Source organism: Helianthus annuus, chromosome 12, assembly GCF_002127325.2.
Source record: "Helianthus annuus cultivar XRQ/B chromosome 12, HanXRQr2.0-SUNRISE, whole genome shotgun sequence".
In the NCBI taxonomy this organism is placed as follows: domain Eukaryota; kingdom Viridiplantae; phylum Streptophyta; class Magnoliopsida; order Asterales; family Asteraceae; genus Helianthus; species Helianthus annuus.
The window spans coordinates 31,024,456-31,044,200 of NC_035444.2; the positions used below are offsets into that span (position 1 = coordinate 31,024,456).

A 19,745-nucleotide genomic window follows, 5' to 3' on the forward strand; every position below is an offset into this window, starting at 1 on the left:
CATAATCAGCAATGTTTTAATCGGTTCACTTAGAATTCTATATACACAATAGGATTCTAAGAACATGAGCACAGGACTCTATAAACATTCAACAAGCTTTTTACTCAAGCATAACATAATAGTTAACTGCTTAAATTATACATATAGTCTTCTCCATTGTTTATGAACACCACATATTCAAATAGAAAACGAGAAATAAGAAAAATTTGGATGCTGAAATGTGCTTAAACATTTAGAAAGAAAAATGTTGGTTTGGAATGGGGACGTTGGGATGTTGGTCCATGATATAGTGAAAACCCAAATTTGGGTTTCAGCGTCTAAAAAGGAAAAAAAAAGCTTTAAAAAGAGGAAAGAAAAGGATCAAACACTGAATCTGTTGATTTTAAGGAGAAACCCTTAACCACTAAGCCGCTCATTACTTTTGTGTATGGGTTCATACCACATGTTATTTATGGGTTCGTTCATATATTTTATATAGGCTATCTACTAAAAATTCGAAACCGAGTGGGTTCGCGTGAACCCGCTCCTCAATAGGTGGATCCGCCCCTGAGAAGAATTGGTTTTATTTGTATAAGAAATCAACTATTAAATTAAATTTCAGATTATCAAAAGAAAAACAAAAAAGATAAATAGATTTAGGGTTTTTTACATATTTCCCCCTCCTAAGCCTTCTTATTACGTATTTACCCAAACCCTAAAATCAATTACATATTTCCCCTTCCTAACTCATATATATTACATATTTCCCCTTTTCATTTAAATGACTCTTATTTATGACTTTTTTACCCTTAATGAACTATTTAATGGATATTTACATATTTCTCCATTCTAATATGTAAAATCAATTACATATTTACCTAGATTATGTGGTATCACCCAAATTCTTCTACTTGTTACTCTTGTCAAACAATACATACAAAACTATAATACTCATAATAAAAACATAAATTCCATTCATGATAGATTCCGTTCAAAAAACATAAATTCCGTTCATAATAAAAACATAAATTCCGTTCAAACCACAATTCTTCTACTTTCACATATTTTTTGTAATCTTTCCTCTTCCCCTTTTACTTGTCGACGCTTGACGTTGAGTAGGATCTTCAGGTGCGCTGAGTTTTTGCATGTCTTTTCACGGTGTTCATAATCATCACTGTGGCCGCTGTGATTGCTGCTGCTATGTCTACCTTCTTCAACAGAAGAAACACATGTAGTTAAATTAGTTAAAAACATGACAGCAATTTAAACAAAAATATGTATACTAAGTTTGGATGAATTTTAGGTTCAATTCCATTGGAGGTGATTCATGAAGACCAACAACTAAAGAGAACAGAAGTTGCCACGGGGTACCAGATGGCTTCTTTAGAAGTTTCAAATCACCTAAAAGTCCACCACTTTAATTTCTTTCCACTAACGATTCTTGTTATTTTCTATTGTTAATGTAACAGCTTTTTTTAATTTCTTTCCACTAACGATTCTTATTATCTGCATATATAATAATATATTCGTTTCTAAAGAAAAAACTAAAGATAACATAAACCCTAATAAAGATTCGAACTAGCAATAAGAAGAAGCAGATGCGAAAACAGTAGTAACGTTTTTTGTTATCTGCAATCATTCGATTGCAGCAAAAATCGATATTTTGAACTAGCAATAAGAAGAAGCAGATGCAGAAACAGAGAATCATACGATGGCAAGATTCGATATTTTGAACAAGCAAGATGAAGATTCGATTTTTGTAGAAACATACCTGATGAAGAAGAAGATGAAACGTCGATGTTTTGCTGGGAATAGAAAACGTTGATGTTGATTGTGTAGGGTTTGGGTTACACGCAGATGCTTATTACACATATGGGTTATTATGAGGGTAATTGGGTAATTTCTTGAAAAAAAGGGAAATATGTAATTGATTTTATAGTTTGGGGAAATATGTAATAAGAAGGCTTAGGAGGGGGAAATATGTAAAAATCCCATAGATTTAGTTAAATTGATAAATAGATTTAGTTAAATTGATGTTTAATATTATTTATTTAATAGAGAGAGAAATACGAAAATAAGGCTGAGGATGCACCAGAGAGTGACATGTGTCAAAAAATAATTTTCATTTATTAGTATAGAAAGATTATATTGAAACAGATGGTTAAAGTAGCATTGAACACGTAATCTCAAGATATTATTAACCTATAAATAAGCAAGTTATATGTGCATAAAAGGTTGTACCTTTAGCTTTGGGAGTCTTTCAAAAAAAATGAAATTTTTTCTTTTTAACCCTAAAGTTTAATGTTTGACAATTTAAGTTTAAACTTCTAATCTTTATTTCTTTTTTAACCCTAAAGTTTTAATCTTTGTCAATTTACCCTAAAATTTTAATCTTTGACTAAAATTTTAATCTTTCTTTCCTTTTTAACCCTAAAGTTTTAATATTTGACAATTTAAGTTTAAAGTTTTAATCTTTGGTAATTTAACCCCTTTAATTAATTTGATTTTTTACTTCTAATTCAAAAGTTTCCATATTTTGCGATTTAACCACTTTGATTTTTTTTACTTATGTGTTGTAATCTTGGCTTTGAGGGTTTTTCAAAGAAAAAATGGTTATGCATATGGTTGTTATAACCTTGGCTTTGGGGGTTTTTAAAAAAAATTGATTTTTTTACTTTTCACCCAAAAGTATTTCATAAATTATTTTTAACCCAAAACTATTTGTTTTTTACTTTTAACACAAAACTTTTTATCTTTTGCAATCTATTCTCACAACTTTTTTTTACTTTCAACTTTGGTCCTTTATAGTTTTCATTTTCCGCAAATTTTTCGCTTTATGCTTTGTTCTAAATTTTGTGACTTAAAACATCGCAATGTGCGTCTTTGGTTTAGCGTTTTCACGTTTCGTTCTAAATTTTGTGAGTTAACACGATGCAACGTGCGTGTGTGGGTGAACGTTTTTACATCATCTATTTTTTCCCGTTTGACAGGTTCAATATAACGTGCGCGTCCTAAATCGACTTACTTATAACTGGAGAATCCCCACCGCATTGCGACGGGTCGTAATTCTAGTTTTTATAATGTATAAAAATAAACATTGTAAACTTGACAATCAAAATAACGTAAAAAAAAAAGAATTCTTAAAAATCAAGATACATGTAATAACAATATAATAAAAAATTATATTAATCTTATACAACCTTTTTTTCTTGTAAAAAAAGGTAAACTCTTATTTGTTAGATACAGCATTTATTAATATGGAATGTTAAAATTTGGGTTTAAAAATTTGAGTGAGAATTTGAAATTAATAATAAAGTTAAATAATTAGAAATTGATATAATATTTTTTTATAAAGTAAACAAAAAAATATATTATAATTCAATATTTGTTAAGAAAAATGAGTTGATTAGGATATGTCATAGAAGCTTAAAGATTAAAGTGTAACAAGTTTTATAATAAGTAAAATAGCTTTTATAAAATAGTATTGCATTATAAATATAAATGTTAGATATATTAATAGAGTAAATTTCTGTTTTCGTTCATGAGGTTTGTCAGTTTTAACTAGTTTAGCTCAAAAATCTAATGTATAACAAATACACACCTGAAGTTTGCATTTCTTAACGCTTTTCATTCCTAAGGGTACTTTTTCATTTAATTCTTACGGATGAAAAGCGTTAAGAAATGCAAACTTTAGGGATAGTTTTGTTATAAATTAGATTTTTGGACTAAACTAGTTAAAATGGACAAACCTCAGGGACAAAAACAGAAATTTACTCTTAACAATATATTATTATTTGTCTTTTATTACACTACACTATTAAATGCTAAAGTTATATTATTAATTAAATGCTAACATCTAGAGAGACAAAATTGTAAATGGCATTAATTAAATGGTAATATATAGAGAGATAAAATTGTAAATGGCAAGTTATTTATACACTAATATTTGTACCAAATACAACAACATTGTTTCAAGTATTTCAAAATATAATTGAATTATTGACATCCATTGCGAATACTATATAGACATTAAGAAAAGTCACATTATTGACATAAAGAGATGTATTATATAGTAGCATATATACTATGGGAATGGATATAAATAAACATGTAAAATAGCAGACGTGTCATGTGTCCGAATGTATTAAAATTTAATTATAATAATTGTAGTTCTAGTTATATAGCCATATGACGGAAAACCGAATTACTACTTTTGTCGATCAACCTAATCAATTTCTCACAAAGTGATGCTGATTTAAAAATTTATAACCTTCAAAAAAAAAGAGTTAAAAATCTACACACACCTAAAGGTATTTCTTACAATAACATACACATTTTAATTCATAAGGTACAAGTGACAAAACTTATTAAAACATGTGATTATGTGAACACATCCAAGGATCTATTTGTCTGTTCATACTTGAAGATATTTTACACTTGCAACAAAGAGGGGGTTCATAAATAATAATTTTTTTTTATTAAATTAACATATATGTGAGTGTATGAATCTGTATTTCTTTCAAGCTCAAAGAACAGATCTAATCATGGAGCCACCTTTTTATCTCTAATTTTTCCTTTAATTTCATATTGCCCATTAGGCCATTATACATATATTAGCTTTATCATAATTTATTCACTTGGGGTCTGTGTAAAGCACCAATCTTTTGCTGTTTCTTTAAGGATTCCTCATCTGGGTGTCTCTCAAAACTAGTGTTCTTCAGTTCTTGAAACTTGAATGAGTTCAGTAGCTTTTGTTCTTCAGAAAATATCATAAAAAAAAACAGTTCAAGAAAAATGGGTACAGGGAGAAAAAAGAGAGTGCATTTTAGCAAGATCTATTCATTCCAATGTGGGAGAAGAAGGTATGATGATGATGGTTCTCAAATAGGGGGTCCTGGGTTCTCAAGAGTGGTTTACTGCAATGAAACTAGTGGTGTGTCAGAGGGTGGTCAAAGTTATTATGCAGATAATTATACGAGGTCAACAAAGTATACACCAATGAGTTTCTTCCCCAAATCATTGTTTGAACAGTTTAGAAGAGTTGCAAATTTCTTTTTTCTTGTGACTGCTATTCTGTCTTTTACAGAGCTTGCTCCTTACTCTGCTGTTAGTGCTGTTCTTCCTTTGATTGTTGTTATTGCTGCTTCTATGATTAAAGAAGGTATTGAAGATTGGCAAAGAAAACAGCAGGTTTGTAATTTCTTAGATCCATTTTATAAAGTTTGAATCTTTAGTTCTTGGTTGGATTTTGTTAAAGTTTTGGGGATTTGGGTATGAAGTTATAAGTTTGAATCTTTATTTCTTGGTTGGATCCCATAATTTTTTGTAAGTTTTAGGGATTTGTGATTGGAGTTATAAGCAGTGTTGTAAGAATCGCTAGGCGCTAGTCGGGCCGGTAGGGTACGGACCAGCGATTAATTGGGATAATCGGATTGGGATTGTATAGGAAATCTTCAGTTTTATGTGTATAGCACATATTTTTATGTGTAATTATTTTAGCATGCCAAGTTATAACCCCTCATCGACTCATTTTATTTAAGTAGATACAATTAATCACCGAAATTTACAAGGCTTGACCGGAAAATGGCCGGAATATGCCCTGTAATTGGCCGGAATTTGTCTGGGCTGCCGTTGACCGTGTAGCGATTAATTGGCCGATTAGAGGAAAATTACTTGGTGAACCTCCAAGTAGCGATTAGTCGCCGACTTATCGGACACTAGTCGGGATTTTACAACCATGGTTATAAGTTTGAATTTGTTGTTACTTACGTAGAATCATGATAGATCTTACAAGTCGGTACATACTTTGATTCAAGATTCATCATAAGGAACTTGTGTTCTTAAGTTCTTCCCACTTGTTTGTTTAAAATTCATCATGCTAAAATCTCTTTTTGAATCATATGTTTATCTAGGATCATGAGGTCAACAACCGAAAAGTCAAAGTTCATCGAGGTGGAGGCGTTTTCGAATCTAGACAATGGAAAAAACTAAAGGTAGGAGATACAGTAAAGGTAGAAAAAGACGAGTTCTTCCCAGCCGATCTTCTGTTACTTTCATCAAGCTACGAGGACGCTATCTGTTACGTCGAAACCATGAATTTAGACGGTGAAACAAATTTAAAGCTAAAACAATCACTAGAAGCAACTTCAACAATCAACGATGATTCAAGTTTCAGCAACTTCAAAGCTGCAGTTAAATGCGAAGATCCGAACGCAAGTTTGTACACATTTGTTGGAACAATGGAGTTTCAAGGACAACAATATGCACTTTCTCCTCAGCAGCTTCTGTTACGAGGTTCGAAGCTCAGAAACACAGATTACATCTACGGTGCGGTGATCTTCACGGGTCATGACACGAAAGTGATCCAAAATTCTACAGAACCACCTTCGAAAAGAAGTGGAATCGAAAGAAGAATGGATAGTATCATCTATTTCATGTTCTTCGTCATGTTTCTAACGGCGTTTCTCGGGTCAGTCTATTTCGGGATTGTAACGAAGAACGATTTAGACGGTGATCGACAGAAACGATGGTATTTGGCTCCCGATAGATCAGATATCTACTTTGACCCGAATCGAGCTCCTATTGCCGCAATCTATCATTTCCTCACGGATTTATTGTTGTATAGCTACTTGATACCGATTTCTTTATATGTTTCAATAGAAGTTGTGAAAGTCTTGCAGACGATTTTCATCAACAATGATATTCATATGTATTATGAAGAAGCGGATAAACCGGCTCACGCTCGAACCTCGAATTTGACAGAAGAACTTGGTCAAATCAACACCATTTTATCGGACAAAACCGGGACGTTGACTTGTAACTCGATGGAGTTCATCAAGTGTTCGATTGCGGGGACTGCGTATGGGCGTGGTGTTACGGAAGTTGAAAAAGCTATGGCTAAACGAATGGGGTCTCCGTTGATTGTTAACGGTAGAGATAAATATTTTGATGACGATGATAATGATTCTAGTTCATCTGTTAAAGGGTATAATTTTGAAGATGAGAGAATCACAAATGGCTACTGGATTCATGAACCGCATTCGGATGTGATTCAGAAGTTTTTTCGGTTATTGGCGATATGTCACACGGCTATACCTGATGTGGATGAAGAAACTGGAAAAGTTACGTATGAAGCTGAATCACCCGATGAGGCTGCGTTTGTTATCGCAGCAAGAGAACTTGGGTTCGAGTTTTACAAAAGAACACAAACGACCGTTTCTTTTGTAGAGTTAGATCCGGTTTCCAAGAAACGAGTCGAAAGGTAACAACTTTTTCATGTTTTTCTTGCTTCGGATTTTCATTAAAAGTAATATTTTTGTTGTGTGTTTGCAGGACGTATGAGCTTTTGAACGTTTTGGAGTTCAACAGTGCGCGAAAAAGAATGTCTGTTATTGTAAAGAATGATGATGGGAAGCTACTGTTACTATCGAAAGGTGCTGACAGGTAAATAACGAAAATGACATATCAGTCTTTGTTTTGTTTAATATTCATCGTTGTTCATATTCTGATGTTTTCTTTTGGATTATATTCAGTGTTATGTTTGCTAGACTTGCGAAAAATGGGAGGAAATTTGAAGAAAATACGAAAAAACATGTGAACCAGTACGCGGATGCGGGTTTAAGGACCTTGATTCTTGCTTATCGTGAACTCACCGATGAAGAATACGAAGCGTTTAATGAAAAGTTCACAGAAGCCAAGAATTCAGTCAGTGCGGATCGGGATGATTTGATTGATGAAGCAACGGCGGAAATTGAAAAGGATTTGATACTTCTTGGTGCCACTGCTGTTGAGGACAAACTTCAAAAGGGGGTGAGTTTTTTTGATTCAAGAAATTTGTATTTTGAATCATTTTTGGATTAATGAATGGAATTTAATGCGGTTTTTGTGTTTTTCTCTTTTGGTTTTGCAGGTGCCCGAATGCATTGACAAACTTGCTCAAGCAGGAATCAAGATTTGGGTTCTTACCGGTGATAAAATGGAAACCGCCATTAATATTGGGTAAGTTGTATTTTCTTTCTTGTTTTGGCATTGTGTGACGCAAAGCGGAAGCACAAGGATAACAAGATACTCTTTTGAGGAAAAGTTGATCGATTTATGAATGCATTAAACTATTGCTGCATGCCTAGTTTTGGCATGTTTTACCAAAACCTTGAGAATTACAATTTGACAAATAAACGCATGAGTTACCAAGTTCAATGATTCATGTAGGGACAACAATGGGACGGGTATTGGTAATCGCAGTTCCATACCTGGTTGTAAAATTGTGTCCCATACCTGGCCCAATACCCGTCGGGTATATGTCGGGAAATTACTGGTCGGGTATCGGGTATACCCGTCAGATTCTTAAAAAGTAATATCTGGGATTTCGAAATACGTTTGTTTTCTTACCATTCTAATTTTTATGTAATTTATGTTCTTAAAAATTACAATAGCTTAAAGTATGAGGGGGGGGGGGGGGGGGGATAAAAATTATAAACAATACTATCAAATACATATTCCAAAAAAGTCATTTTTCACATAATGAAAGTATTAAAATGAGTCGTTACGAGACTACGGTTAATGAAAATTAGAATTAGAACTAGAATTAAAATTAAAAATATTTCAGGTATATGGTTTGGGTAAAGGGTTATATGTTTCGGCCTTTTGGGTAATCGGAGCGAGTATCACCTAATCCCATACCCGTGAAAATTTCTGAAACTAATCCCATACTCGGTCCCATACCTGAATATCCGTCCCAAATTTTGTGGGTTTCGGGTTTGCCCATCGGGTTCGGATTCGGGTTCGATTACAAATTTACAATAAAAATGGAATAATTAAAATTGCTAAATTTGGGGAAAACTGTCAAGACCAAAATGGGGTCCAAAAGTCAGGGAAAAGCGCCATAGCTTAGACGTCACATCGTCCAGCTTGTTTAGACGTCTCCGTCCATAGATTACAGGGCCCGTAACACAAGAGGGATAAAAAGTTGTCCCCGTTTTAAGTTGGACCCTTTTCTAGCCCACTAGCCTTGGTCCGGTTGCTCCAAATAATTTCTAACTTTTCTTACTATATCTAATATTCAAATATTGTGCAGATTCTCATGCAGTTTGCTTAGAGAAGGAATGAAACAGATTACAATAATCTTGGAGTCTCCAGAAATCATAGCAGCAGAAAAGGCGGGGGACGAAAACGTAATTGCCAAGGTGAGTGTGTGCTTGTTTTTCTAATTCTAAATTTCTATCCTTGTTTTGTGCACGCGTTTTTGCTAAAATGACAAGTTTGTCCTTGCAGATTTCAAAAGAAAGTGTTAAGAAGCAAATATTAACAGGAAAGGCTCAGCTTAGTGCTTCAACTTCCGAGGCGTTTGCACTCATCATTGATGGAAAATCTCTAGCATACGCTTTACGTGACAGCATTAAAGACACGTTTCTCGAGCTAGCTGTAGGGTGTGCTTCTGTTATTTGCTGCCGTTCTTCCCCAAAACAGAAAGCACTGGTTAGTTTAGTTTAGTTTAGTTTACTTTAATAAAACGTTTTGTTGGTCGGAGGGTCAACTGAACCCTGGACCTCCTCTAGTTCCGCGTATGTTCACTAATAAGAACTAACTTAACATAAATGAAATGCAGGTTACTAGACTTGTTAAAGAGGGAACCGGAAAGACAACTTTAGCTATTGGTGACGGGGCGAATGATGTAGGAATGCTTCAAGAAGCTGACATTGGTATCGGTATTAGTGGCGTTGAGGGAATGCAGGTACTTATCGTTAATCATATAACTTCACTTTAGTTTTTACCTTTTGATGTATGTTATCTAACTGTGTTGTATATGGTAATTAGGCGGTTATGTCGAGTGATATTGCAATTGCTCAGTTTCGGTTTCTTGAACGCTTGCTTTTGGTGCATGGACATTGGTGTTACCGACGGATTTCTTCAATGGTAAGAATCTACTAGCTTGACTTTGTTTGACCACACGTAATCGCTCGTTAACATAATTGAATTATAACCCTTTATGTATATTTGCAGATATGCTACTTTTTCTACAAAAATATTGTTTTCGGAACCACTATATTCTTTTACGAAGCTTATGCATCTTTCTCGGGTCAAGCAGCCTATAACGACTGGTATTTGTCTCTTTACAACGTTTTCTTCACATCACTTCCCGCCATTGCTTTGGGTGTCTTCGACCAAGATGTATCTGCACGATTTTGTCTCAAGGTATGCCCAAAATGCCCTTCTAATCATGTACTAGAAAAGATCATCCAAACACTCTAAAGGGCATGTTAGTAGTTTCACATTCAATAGATAAGAATCTTACCTGTTTAATAATCAGATTAACAGGTTGTCATATCTAACCCATTCAATAAACGGGTTGTGTTGGGGTTAACCTATTTAATTAAACGGGTCGTGTCCGGGTTAACCTGTTTAACCTGTTAAATTATGTGTAACCCGTTTATTAACCACCGACCCAATTAACACGTTTACAACTTGATTACTACCCGTCAACCCATTTGACACGTTTCAGATAAATGGGTTAAACGGGTCGTGCATAGGTTACACCATTACAAGTGTGTCCATATGACACGAATAAATGTATAACTGTGTTCGGGTCGAACCATTCAACCCGTCAACCCACCAACCCAACATGACACATAAGATGTTAAGATGGTTTTTTTTTTCATGACAGTTTCCATTGCTATATCAAGAAGGCGTACAAAACACCCTCTTCCGTTGGCGTCGCATATTCGGGTGGATGCTTAACGGGCTAGCGAGTAGCGTAATTATATTTTTCCTCTGCATCAGAGCATTAGACCCAGAAGCATACAATAAGAATGGAAAGACTGCCGGACTGGAAGTCGTTGGGACCACAATCTACACATGTGTGGTATGGGTCGTGAACTGCCAGATGGCACTCGCGGTCAACTACTTCACCTTAATCCAACACATCTTCATCTGGGGAGGAATCATCCTGTGGTACCTCTTCCTCTTGGGCTACGGTGCAATGCCCGCCACCATTTCAACGACCGCCTACAAGGTGTTTGTCGAAACGCTTGCACCAGCCCCGTCGTACTGGTTCGTGACCCTGTTCGCGAGCATTGCTGCTTTGATCCCGTACTTCTGTTACAATGCAGTTCAGATGAGGTTCTTCCCGGCTTACCATGGCATGATTCAGTGGATCAGACACGAAGGTAATTGCGAAGATCCAGAATATGTTCAGATGGTGCGCCAGCGGTCTATACGAACGACAACGGTTGGGTACACGGCTAGGTCGATAGCAAGGGACAACACTTTGTATCCCTTGAACTTGGAACGACAGCCGCCTAAATGAGTAGGTTTACCATGAGTGGGATTTTACTGGGTATGGTGGTTGTACAGCAGGCAGTAGAATATTTTGTCAGTTGTTTTCAGGTCGAATTTTTATTCTTTAATTATTGATATGTGACGACAAGATGTTCGTCTATGAATTTCTAGAGTTTCAGGCTGTGAATTTTTGTTGTAAATTAGGGAATTTGTTTATAGATTGAAGAGAAGAAAATTATGTTTAATGATCTAAAATTTATGTTTTTTCTTTGATTTATGATCATAGAAGTTTCACTAAAATCATGTTTGAATTGGTTCAAACTACTCAATTTTATAGTTTTTTTTTTTAAATAAAGTGAATAGAAAATAAATAAAGCGTGATGCAAAGTTGAATTAAGTGAAAACATTGTAACTTTTGATTCGTCTACATGGCATGTCATATGCTATACGCCTTGTGTAGTCATAATCCCCTTTACTCAAACATAGCCCCCCATAACATGTGTGTAGTGGATAACCCTCATAATCCCTCTTCAATTATAGATACATATGCTCGTATATATATGTGTGAGAGAAACCAAACATAACCCCGCTATCATCATCACGCGCAACCCATAACCCCTCATATCGCTAAGGGGGCGGTGTTTTGGGCGCTATGGGGCGCTATGACGCTTTATGACACTGGGTCACGCTCGAGTACGCTTGGCCTAAATTCAAATCCGTTCACTTATAGCCCTGATTTTGACTCGCCCTAATTTTGCCATTTTGTTTAATATCAATCTAAATTGTACAATGTGTGAATCTTAGTTTTAATCAATCAACATGTTTATTTAGTCATTGAATTCAATTTTATCCTATAAATTTTACTTTTCAAGATTTACTGTTTCCTATAAAATTTATGTTTGATCATCTTTGTCAAACGACTGATAGGCCATGATAGTTTGGTGTTGCCTATAAGGAATTTTGTATCATAACTAGTAAGATATCATATGTTACGTGGACGGTATCTAGAGTTCATTTATAAATAACGAGTGGACACATGAAGGTAGGGGTGTTCAAAACTATCCGTATCCGAAAATCCGATCCGAAATATCCGATATCCGAATCCGAAATATCCGAAAAATCGGATATCCGAAATTTCGGATATCCGAAATTCGGATATCCGAATTTTTCGGATTCGGATTCGGATAGTGATTTTCAAAATTTTCGGATATTTCGGATATCCGAAATATCCGAAAATTTAATTTTCTTTTTTTTCGGATATCCGAATATCCAAAAATATCCGAAGTATCCGAAAATATCCGAAATATCCGAAAATATATCCGAAAAATATCCGAAATATCCGAAAAATATCCGAAAATATCCGAAAAATATCCGAAATATCCGAAAAATACCCGAAACTTACATTCGGATATCCGAAACTATCCAAAATATCCGTTTCCGAATATGAAAAAAATAATAAAAAAATAAAAATTAAATAAAAAGTTGGATTTTCGGATATCCGATTCACTATCCGAATCCGTATCCGAAATTTCGGATATCCGAATTTCGGATATCCGAAATTTCGGATACGGATTCGGATAGTGAAATCTGGTATCCGAAAATTTCGGATATCCGAAATTCGGATATCCGAATTTTCGGATATCCGGTTTTGAACACCCCTACATGAAGGAACATACTAGTTAGAACGGAACACCGATATAAACTTCTATGGAATTGTCTCCCAATCAACCTTTGGACGTGAATTGTCAATAACATCCTAAATATACTATGGAAAACAGAATTCGTCAGCTTCGTCACACGAAGAGGGGTATCTTTTGACTACCGATCAGTGTAATAGAGAAAGTTGCAGCGAGTAAAAGTGCAAGTGAAAGTAATTGTAAATGAATGTATTACCTCGTCATGGAGTATTTATATTGGTAAAATTAAGGTTTGATGTCTCTATTTGGGTGGTGGTGGGCCTAGGAAAAGGTATAACCGTTATGATAGTGACATCTTCATTCTTAATGGTAAATGTGTCATCATTCATTTTTTCATGTCATACTTTTTGTCATATAAGTATAACTGAATTCAGGATCCCATTAAACCGAGTTTAAGTGGCAACATATTAGTTGTTGGTGCCGCGTTTACCTTCTTTTATTTTCGTTTCCCTAACACAACAATTTTTAGTAACCTTTTCTTTATTGCTTTTTCTTATTCTTCTTCTTCTTCTTCATGTTTTGGAATAGAAATACATGGAAATCAACATTTTGGAATAGTAACACATGCAAATCAATAAAAACTAGTGTTTTTATAATGTTTCTTAAGATCAAAATATTTCCATAACCATTAACAACCTATCAACATAGAGGGCGTTATTTCATTAAATTAAATATAACTATAATCTGAATTTTAGTTTTAACTTGTTTGATCATAGAACTTTATTGGAACTATAGTCTAATTCAATAATACAATATTTGATTGAGTTCGTAATGAAACTCAAACAAAATTAATTGCCTCAAATTTCTTTAAATAAAGGAATACAAAATTCTTTCAAAGATGCGAAAAAATTTAATAAAAGAAAATGTTATTTCCTACTCCCTCACCATCGTTGCCTTTGACGCCACCACCTCTACCCTTGTTGTTGCCACCATTCTTGCTTGACATCCACCGTCGACACCGTCATCACAGGTTAAATTACCAAAAACAATGTAAATATATGTCTAAATTATACCGTCGACACGTCATCACAGGTTAAATTACCAAAAAAAAAAAATGTAAATATATGTCTAAATTATAATTAGTTTCATTATAACCACTGGTTAAGTTACATAAAAAAAAGTAAATAAATAAATGTAAACTTGTGTCTAACTTTAAATTAACTGCATTAGAAGAGGACCAAATACTTGAGTCAAATGATACTTTCCATCATGATCATGAAATCCAAGTTGTTGGTTTACAAAACATATTCTAAAATCATCCTCTAAACAATTATCATCATCTCCCCTCCAAAAACTCCCAAATGAAAACTCATCCTTTTCACACATTTCTCCCAACACCTTCTCAACTTCCTCCATACAACCATTAGATCCTTCCAACGTAGAACCCTCCGCCGCCACCCTACATGGCGACCGCCGTTGCTGCCCACCCATAACCGCGGCGGCACAATGCTCTAGAGCCGCCTTTCTTGTCCTTCTAAACTTCCTTTTCATACATACCTTTATTTTTCTCCAAACTTTGATAGGGAGCTTGAGCAACACAAACACGAGAATCTGTAAAATCAAACATTGGCAGCAACACGATAACACGAGACAATCTCCACCGATTATGCCCCATTCGTGTCGATCCATGGCTGGGATGAGAGAGAGACAATAACAAGGGTAGTTATGTAAATCATGTCTTTGTAATGAAGTGTTTATTGTGTTTGAAAATGTTGAAAATGGAAAGGTGTGAAGCAATGATATAGTTGAAGCCTCAAAGGTATATGAAAATATACGGTGATGGGTAATGACTTGCAACGCACTCCACCTAATGCATGTGGAGTAGTGTACCCCAAGAAACTAAAATGTAATTAGGTGTGAGCTGTCTCAATAATTATGGTTTGCTTTTTTTATTGGTTACATTTGTTGTGTTACTTTAGAAACCGTATATATGGTCTGACTTTGAATAGGATATGAAATCAGTTTAGGTTTCTACGAAAGATATGACATTCACACTAGGATACTTAGGGTAGCTATATAAAAAGATATTTTTTTTCTTTGATAGCTAAATAAAAAAAATCTAAAATAAAACTATATCAATATTCAAGGACGTAGTTACATACTCCGTTACACTATCCCCATTCACAACCCAAATTCAACCCAACCTTTAATTAAAAAAAAAAACTAATTTCTCTTTCTTGAATCTACACAACTCAACATTTCATTCCTATTAACAATCCAACCCAAACCGACATTTATTAAATATAAATTTATTTTATATTAAAAATGTGTTTTTAAACCAAATCTATTTTTAATTAAACTTGTATCGGGATGTTCAGAAAATTATTTTAAGAAATATTGTGTATTTAGTTTTTCTTGTAAGTTTAATTATAAAAGGTTAATTGAGTAATTTAATTGATGGGGGAAATAGTAATTAATAAAAAAGGTGCAACCAATCAAGTTTGGACAAGTGGATAAAGTTGAGCATGGTCTTGGGTCATGACCTAGGTTGCTCCAAGTTGTGGGTTTCAATTTCTCTTTTTTTTTTTTTTTAATTTTAATACAACCAATATTATTTTGCCAAGTGGCAACAAACTTAAACAAAGGTCACCGATGAGGATAGTCTTACAGAGTCACCAGAATAGATTGACTTTTCGCCCATTTATAGATCGATTTCTTTTTCGAGTGACACCAATGTTTTTCTGAATGTGGCTCCATTAGTTAAATAAGCCCACGTTGAAGCGAAAATAAAAGGAGAAAGCTAAAAAATGTGGTTTACTTAGCAGGTTCGGGTTCGTTTTTCATTCCTAGTTACATGGCATTGAGAACGGTGATGATGATTATAAAAGTCAAGTCACTAAATTTTTCTTTTAAGATCCGGAAGGTTTGATGTCCGTCTTTAATTGAGAGTGATTTTGAAATCCATATTAAAGAAAAGTAAAAGAAATAGGCATCTGTCAAATTGTCGTAAAAGATAGGATAAAGAATTCAAAAGAAAAAGTCAAATGCAATTCATTTTGATGCTGAAATACGTTTAAAATCATTTTGAATTCTGATTACTTTGTTGAAAAAGATTTTTGGGTTTAAAGAATAGATAGGGATTTTTAAGTTTGGGCCGCTATTCAACATATTGGATTGTATGTTGAGTTTTGGTATATTTATTTTGTGTTTTTTTATTTAATTTAAAACGATAATGTTATATTAATTACTGCATCAAATTTTTATTATGTGATTAACATGATCCGACATAAAATGTCGAGCAACGAAATGGAGCCGTGGGCAACGGCCCTTTCCCTCTTACCTTGATTATAGTATCACACCCATAACACAGATCGTAATCGCTCATAAAGGTGCTTCCTTTCTCCCTAAATTTCATTTTTTTGTACTAATTTTGGGTTTTTTTCCTTGTGATTTGAAGTTCATTCTCTTGTTTGTGAAAAGGGGTTTTGCACTTTTACTTACCTAAGGTTTGTAGGTTATTGCTTTGCTGAATTTGGTTTGATTGGTTTGTTTTGATGATTTTTTATCTAGGTTTGGTTGAATTAGTGTTTAGTTTTAGTGGGTTTTTGTTATCTTTTTGAGTTTATTATTTTTTTGATGTTCAGTAAACTAGATTTTGTTTATAAATTTTGGCATTTTTGTTCTAGGATATTACATGATCTTGGAAATTATTGCTTTTTAGTGTGTAAACCACTAAAAGAATCTAAAAAACCAAGGAAAAAAAACCATCGAATTGGGTTTTACGGTAGTAATGCTATCGAATGAGTGTTTTCGGATAGTGGATGAAGAAAGTGATGTGATACTGCAGGATTAGATGGAGTTAGGGTACCTTTGGATAGTGATATCACCCCTAAGGAGTTTCTTACATATGTACATAACAAGAGTGTATCTAACCCAATACAATGGTATGTCCACATGCTAGATCGAGAGTTACGTTGCAAAACGTGTCTAATTCATTACCAACTTTGTCAGCTTTACACCTTTCAGTGTGTCTAAAAAAACAAGAATATACTTCTAGGCCAGGGGCGGATCTACATTGAATGATACGAGTTTACGCGAACTCACGACGTTTCGGAATTTTAATAGAGATTATATTTGAAAAACAACAATGAACCCATAAATATTATTGGAAATACACCCATAAGCAAAAACAATTTACAGTTTAGTGGTTAAGGCTCCTCTTAACAAAACAAAGGATCTCTTGTTCGAGACCCACTAGCATCATAATTTTTGCAAATATAATTGAATTGTGATTTTGTTACGTACTGCACCCGTTTAGGGGTGAGCAAAAGGAAAAACCCGACCCGACCCGAGAACCGATCAAACATAAAATATAGAACCGATTCACTACCCTAAATATAGGGTCGGTTCCGGTCCATAGGTCAAAGTCGGGTTTCACCATGAAAAGAACCGAGAACCGACCCGACCCGACCCGATTTTATATGAAAAATTGGAACCGATCTAAATACCTAGGTACTTGGGTTCGGGTCGGGTTGGGTAATTTTCGGGTCGGTTCTCGGTTATTTTCGATCCGGACCTAAACTTGCTAACCCCTAGTTTGTAGAAGTAGAAGCAAGGGACCAAATTGTACATACCAGTAACCCATTTATAGAAGTAGAAGCAAGGGACCAAATTAGTTCTTCACTGTTCATTTATGTTTCTTCTTTCTTTCAAAGTATTGGTTTCCATTTTCTTAATTTGCTAATGGAATTATTAATTATGTAAATTTTCAATTTATTAATTTCCTATTAAGTTAGAAAATGTGAATATGATTATACGAATACTGTTAAATTGCTAATGCATAATGAAATGATTATGTGACGAACCTTACTCGACCCGACCTGACCCGATCCGAACCGTCAAACCGACCTGAAAATTTTCATGTTTGGTTATATAAAATTTGAACAGCTAAAAATAGTGAACCCACCGGAAAAAATTCCTGGATCCGCCACTGTTCTAGGCTATATCTATAAATATATTACGCAAGTTAAAAAACATTCAAATTTAATTCACACACATCTATTAAATAAATAACTAAGTTGTGTCACGTGTTACAATAAATACAACAGTAAAATGTCAAAATTGTTTATGATGTTTGATCACTTTTCCACTTCAATCTAAAAATGAAACTTTTTGTAACTCGACCTCTAGGTAGCGTTTGGTATGAAGGAATGGAAGGTGGAATGGAATGGATCATTCTAATGGAATGAAAAGGAACATGTTTGGTTATCATGTGGTAATGAAATGGAGCATTCCAAAGGAATGTAACTCCTTCCAAATATAATAATTTTCATTCCTTAGTATGTAGGTGTTTTTTTTCCATTCCTTCAAGGAATGGAAAGAAATATGTTATTATTATTATTATTATTATTATTATTATTATTATTATTATTATTATTATTATTATTATTATATTTATATTTATATGTATTAATATTCATACTAATATTAATATATATCAAAAATCTATTATTAATTTTTTATCATTAATATATTATTATTATTATTATTATTATTATTGTTATTATTATTATTATTATTATTATTATTATTATTATTATTATTATTATTATTATTATTATTATTATTATTATTATTATTGAGGCAATTATATTTCTGTCGTTTTTAATACAGTTGTGTTTCGTTACCTCATCTTTTTTTGTTTATCAAATTGTACAAAGTAATGATTCATTCTATTCACGTATGAGTAACCAAACATCACAATTGAATGCAATGATCCATTTCATTCCGTTGTCCATTCCATTACCTCGTCCATTTCATTCTTTCATCTATTCCATTACCCCATACCAAACAGACCCTTAAGGTTTTATTTTTGTTGTCATTTTCATCCACGAGGTACGGTATAGATGGGGTGGTTGTGGCGGCGGCAGTGGTGGTGATAGAGGTAGAGAAGAGAGAAGGATAAAAGATAAGAGTGTGTGTGGTGTGTGTGTGTGTGTGTATGGTGTGTGTGTGTGTGTGTTTATAGTGGCGAAGCTTGAATGAAAACTCAGATGGTCGTACTCTCAAAATCCAAATCGTTAGGGGTCGAACTCTTAAAAAATCCAATATTTTAATATTCATAAATTTTCGGTAAAATTATCACTAAGAGTGAAAAAACGTTGAGGACAGGGGTAGCTTCGCCAATACGTGTATTATGGTTAATTTATTATTATTTTTATTCCAAAGGTAAAAAAGAAAAAAAATAAATGCGTATATACAAATGTGTGTGCATGTGTATATATATATCATAGGGATGAGCATGGTAACCATTCGGTACCGGCACCTTCAATCGAAAAATGAGGAAAATTGGTACCAGTACCGAAAATACCCGGTACAGTTCAGTACCAGTAGTGTACCAGTTCAGTATCGGTACCCAGTACCAAATGCTCATCCCTAATATATTATATTTATAATTATTTTTTGCTTTTTATTTAAAGTTAAAATAAAAAAAAACTAGATGGGTAAATTACCAAAATTGTCCTGAGGTTTTGGAATTGCCAAAATCATCTACGTGTTAATGATACATTTGAACTTAGCGATTTAGATGTAAATGACAACAAAATTGAAACATCAAGGGTCCAGTTACAAAAATTCCATTTCTAAACTAAAGTGAGCAAACCTCTGGGACAGTTTTTGACATTTTACTCTAAATATGATATTAAAAAGTGTTGTTTAGCACTAATTATTTAGTTGCCAGATCAAACACTTCTTTTGCTTTCAATGGGCAGACAGGAGCTATAAAAATTAACATGTCCCTCCTACAATTCTAGCGTGCTTTATGTCCCAACGTTGTGTTGGAGTAACATTTGAGAA

General features: G+C 33.9%; 2 protein-coding genes and 1 long non-coding RNA gene across 4 annotated transcripts; 1 reads left to right on the plus strand and 2 right to left on the minus strand.

Moving 5' to 3' along the window:
- Positions 1-927: 927 nt before the first annotated feature.
- On the minus strand, positions 928-1,963 carry LOC110896554. The gene is made up of 2 exons (XR_002567988.2): positions 1,751-1,963; positions 928-1,187 (listed from the first exon to the last, which is right to left on the minus strand). It is a non-coding gene; the product is annotated as an uncharacterized LOC110896554 (long non-coding RNA).
- Positions 1,964-4,400: 2,437 nt separating this feature from the next.
- Positions 4,401-11,528, plus strand: LOC110894557 (putative phospholipid-transporting ATPase 9). 2 transcript variants are annotated; one of them, XM_035980883.1, is made up of 12 exons: positions 4,670-4,967; positions 5,066-5,169; positions 5,892-7,240; positions 7,312-7,422; positions 7,512-7,788; positions 7,889-7,977; positions 9,053-9,161; positions 9,250-9,453; positions 9,584-9,709; positions 9,793-9,891; positions 9,979-10,170; positions 10,640-11,528. In XM_035980883.1, the coding sequence occupies exons 1-12, from the start codon at positions 4,901-4,903 to the stop codon at positions 11,279-11,281; spliced, it is 3,369 nt and encodes a 1,122-aa protein (XP_035836776.1). In that variant the 5' UTR covers positions 4,670-4,900; the 3' UTR covers positions 11,282-11,528. The 2 variants fall into 2 exon arrangements, with proteins under 2 accessions (XP_021997469.1, XP_035836776.1); XM_022141777.2 differs by having other exon boundaries at positions 4,401-5,169.
- A 2,574-nt stretch (positions 11,529-14,102) lies between these two features.
- On the minus strand, positions 14,103-14,579 carry LOC110892674. The gene has a single exon (XM_022139823.1). The coding sequence runs from the start codon at positions 14,577-14,579 to the stop codon at positions 14,103-14,105; it is 477 nt and encodes a 158-aa protein (XP_021995515.1).
- Between the last annotated feature and the right edge of the window lie 5,166 nt (positions 14,580-19,745).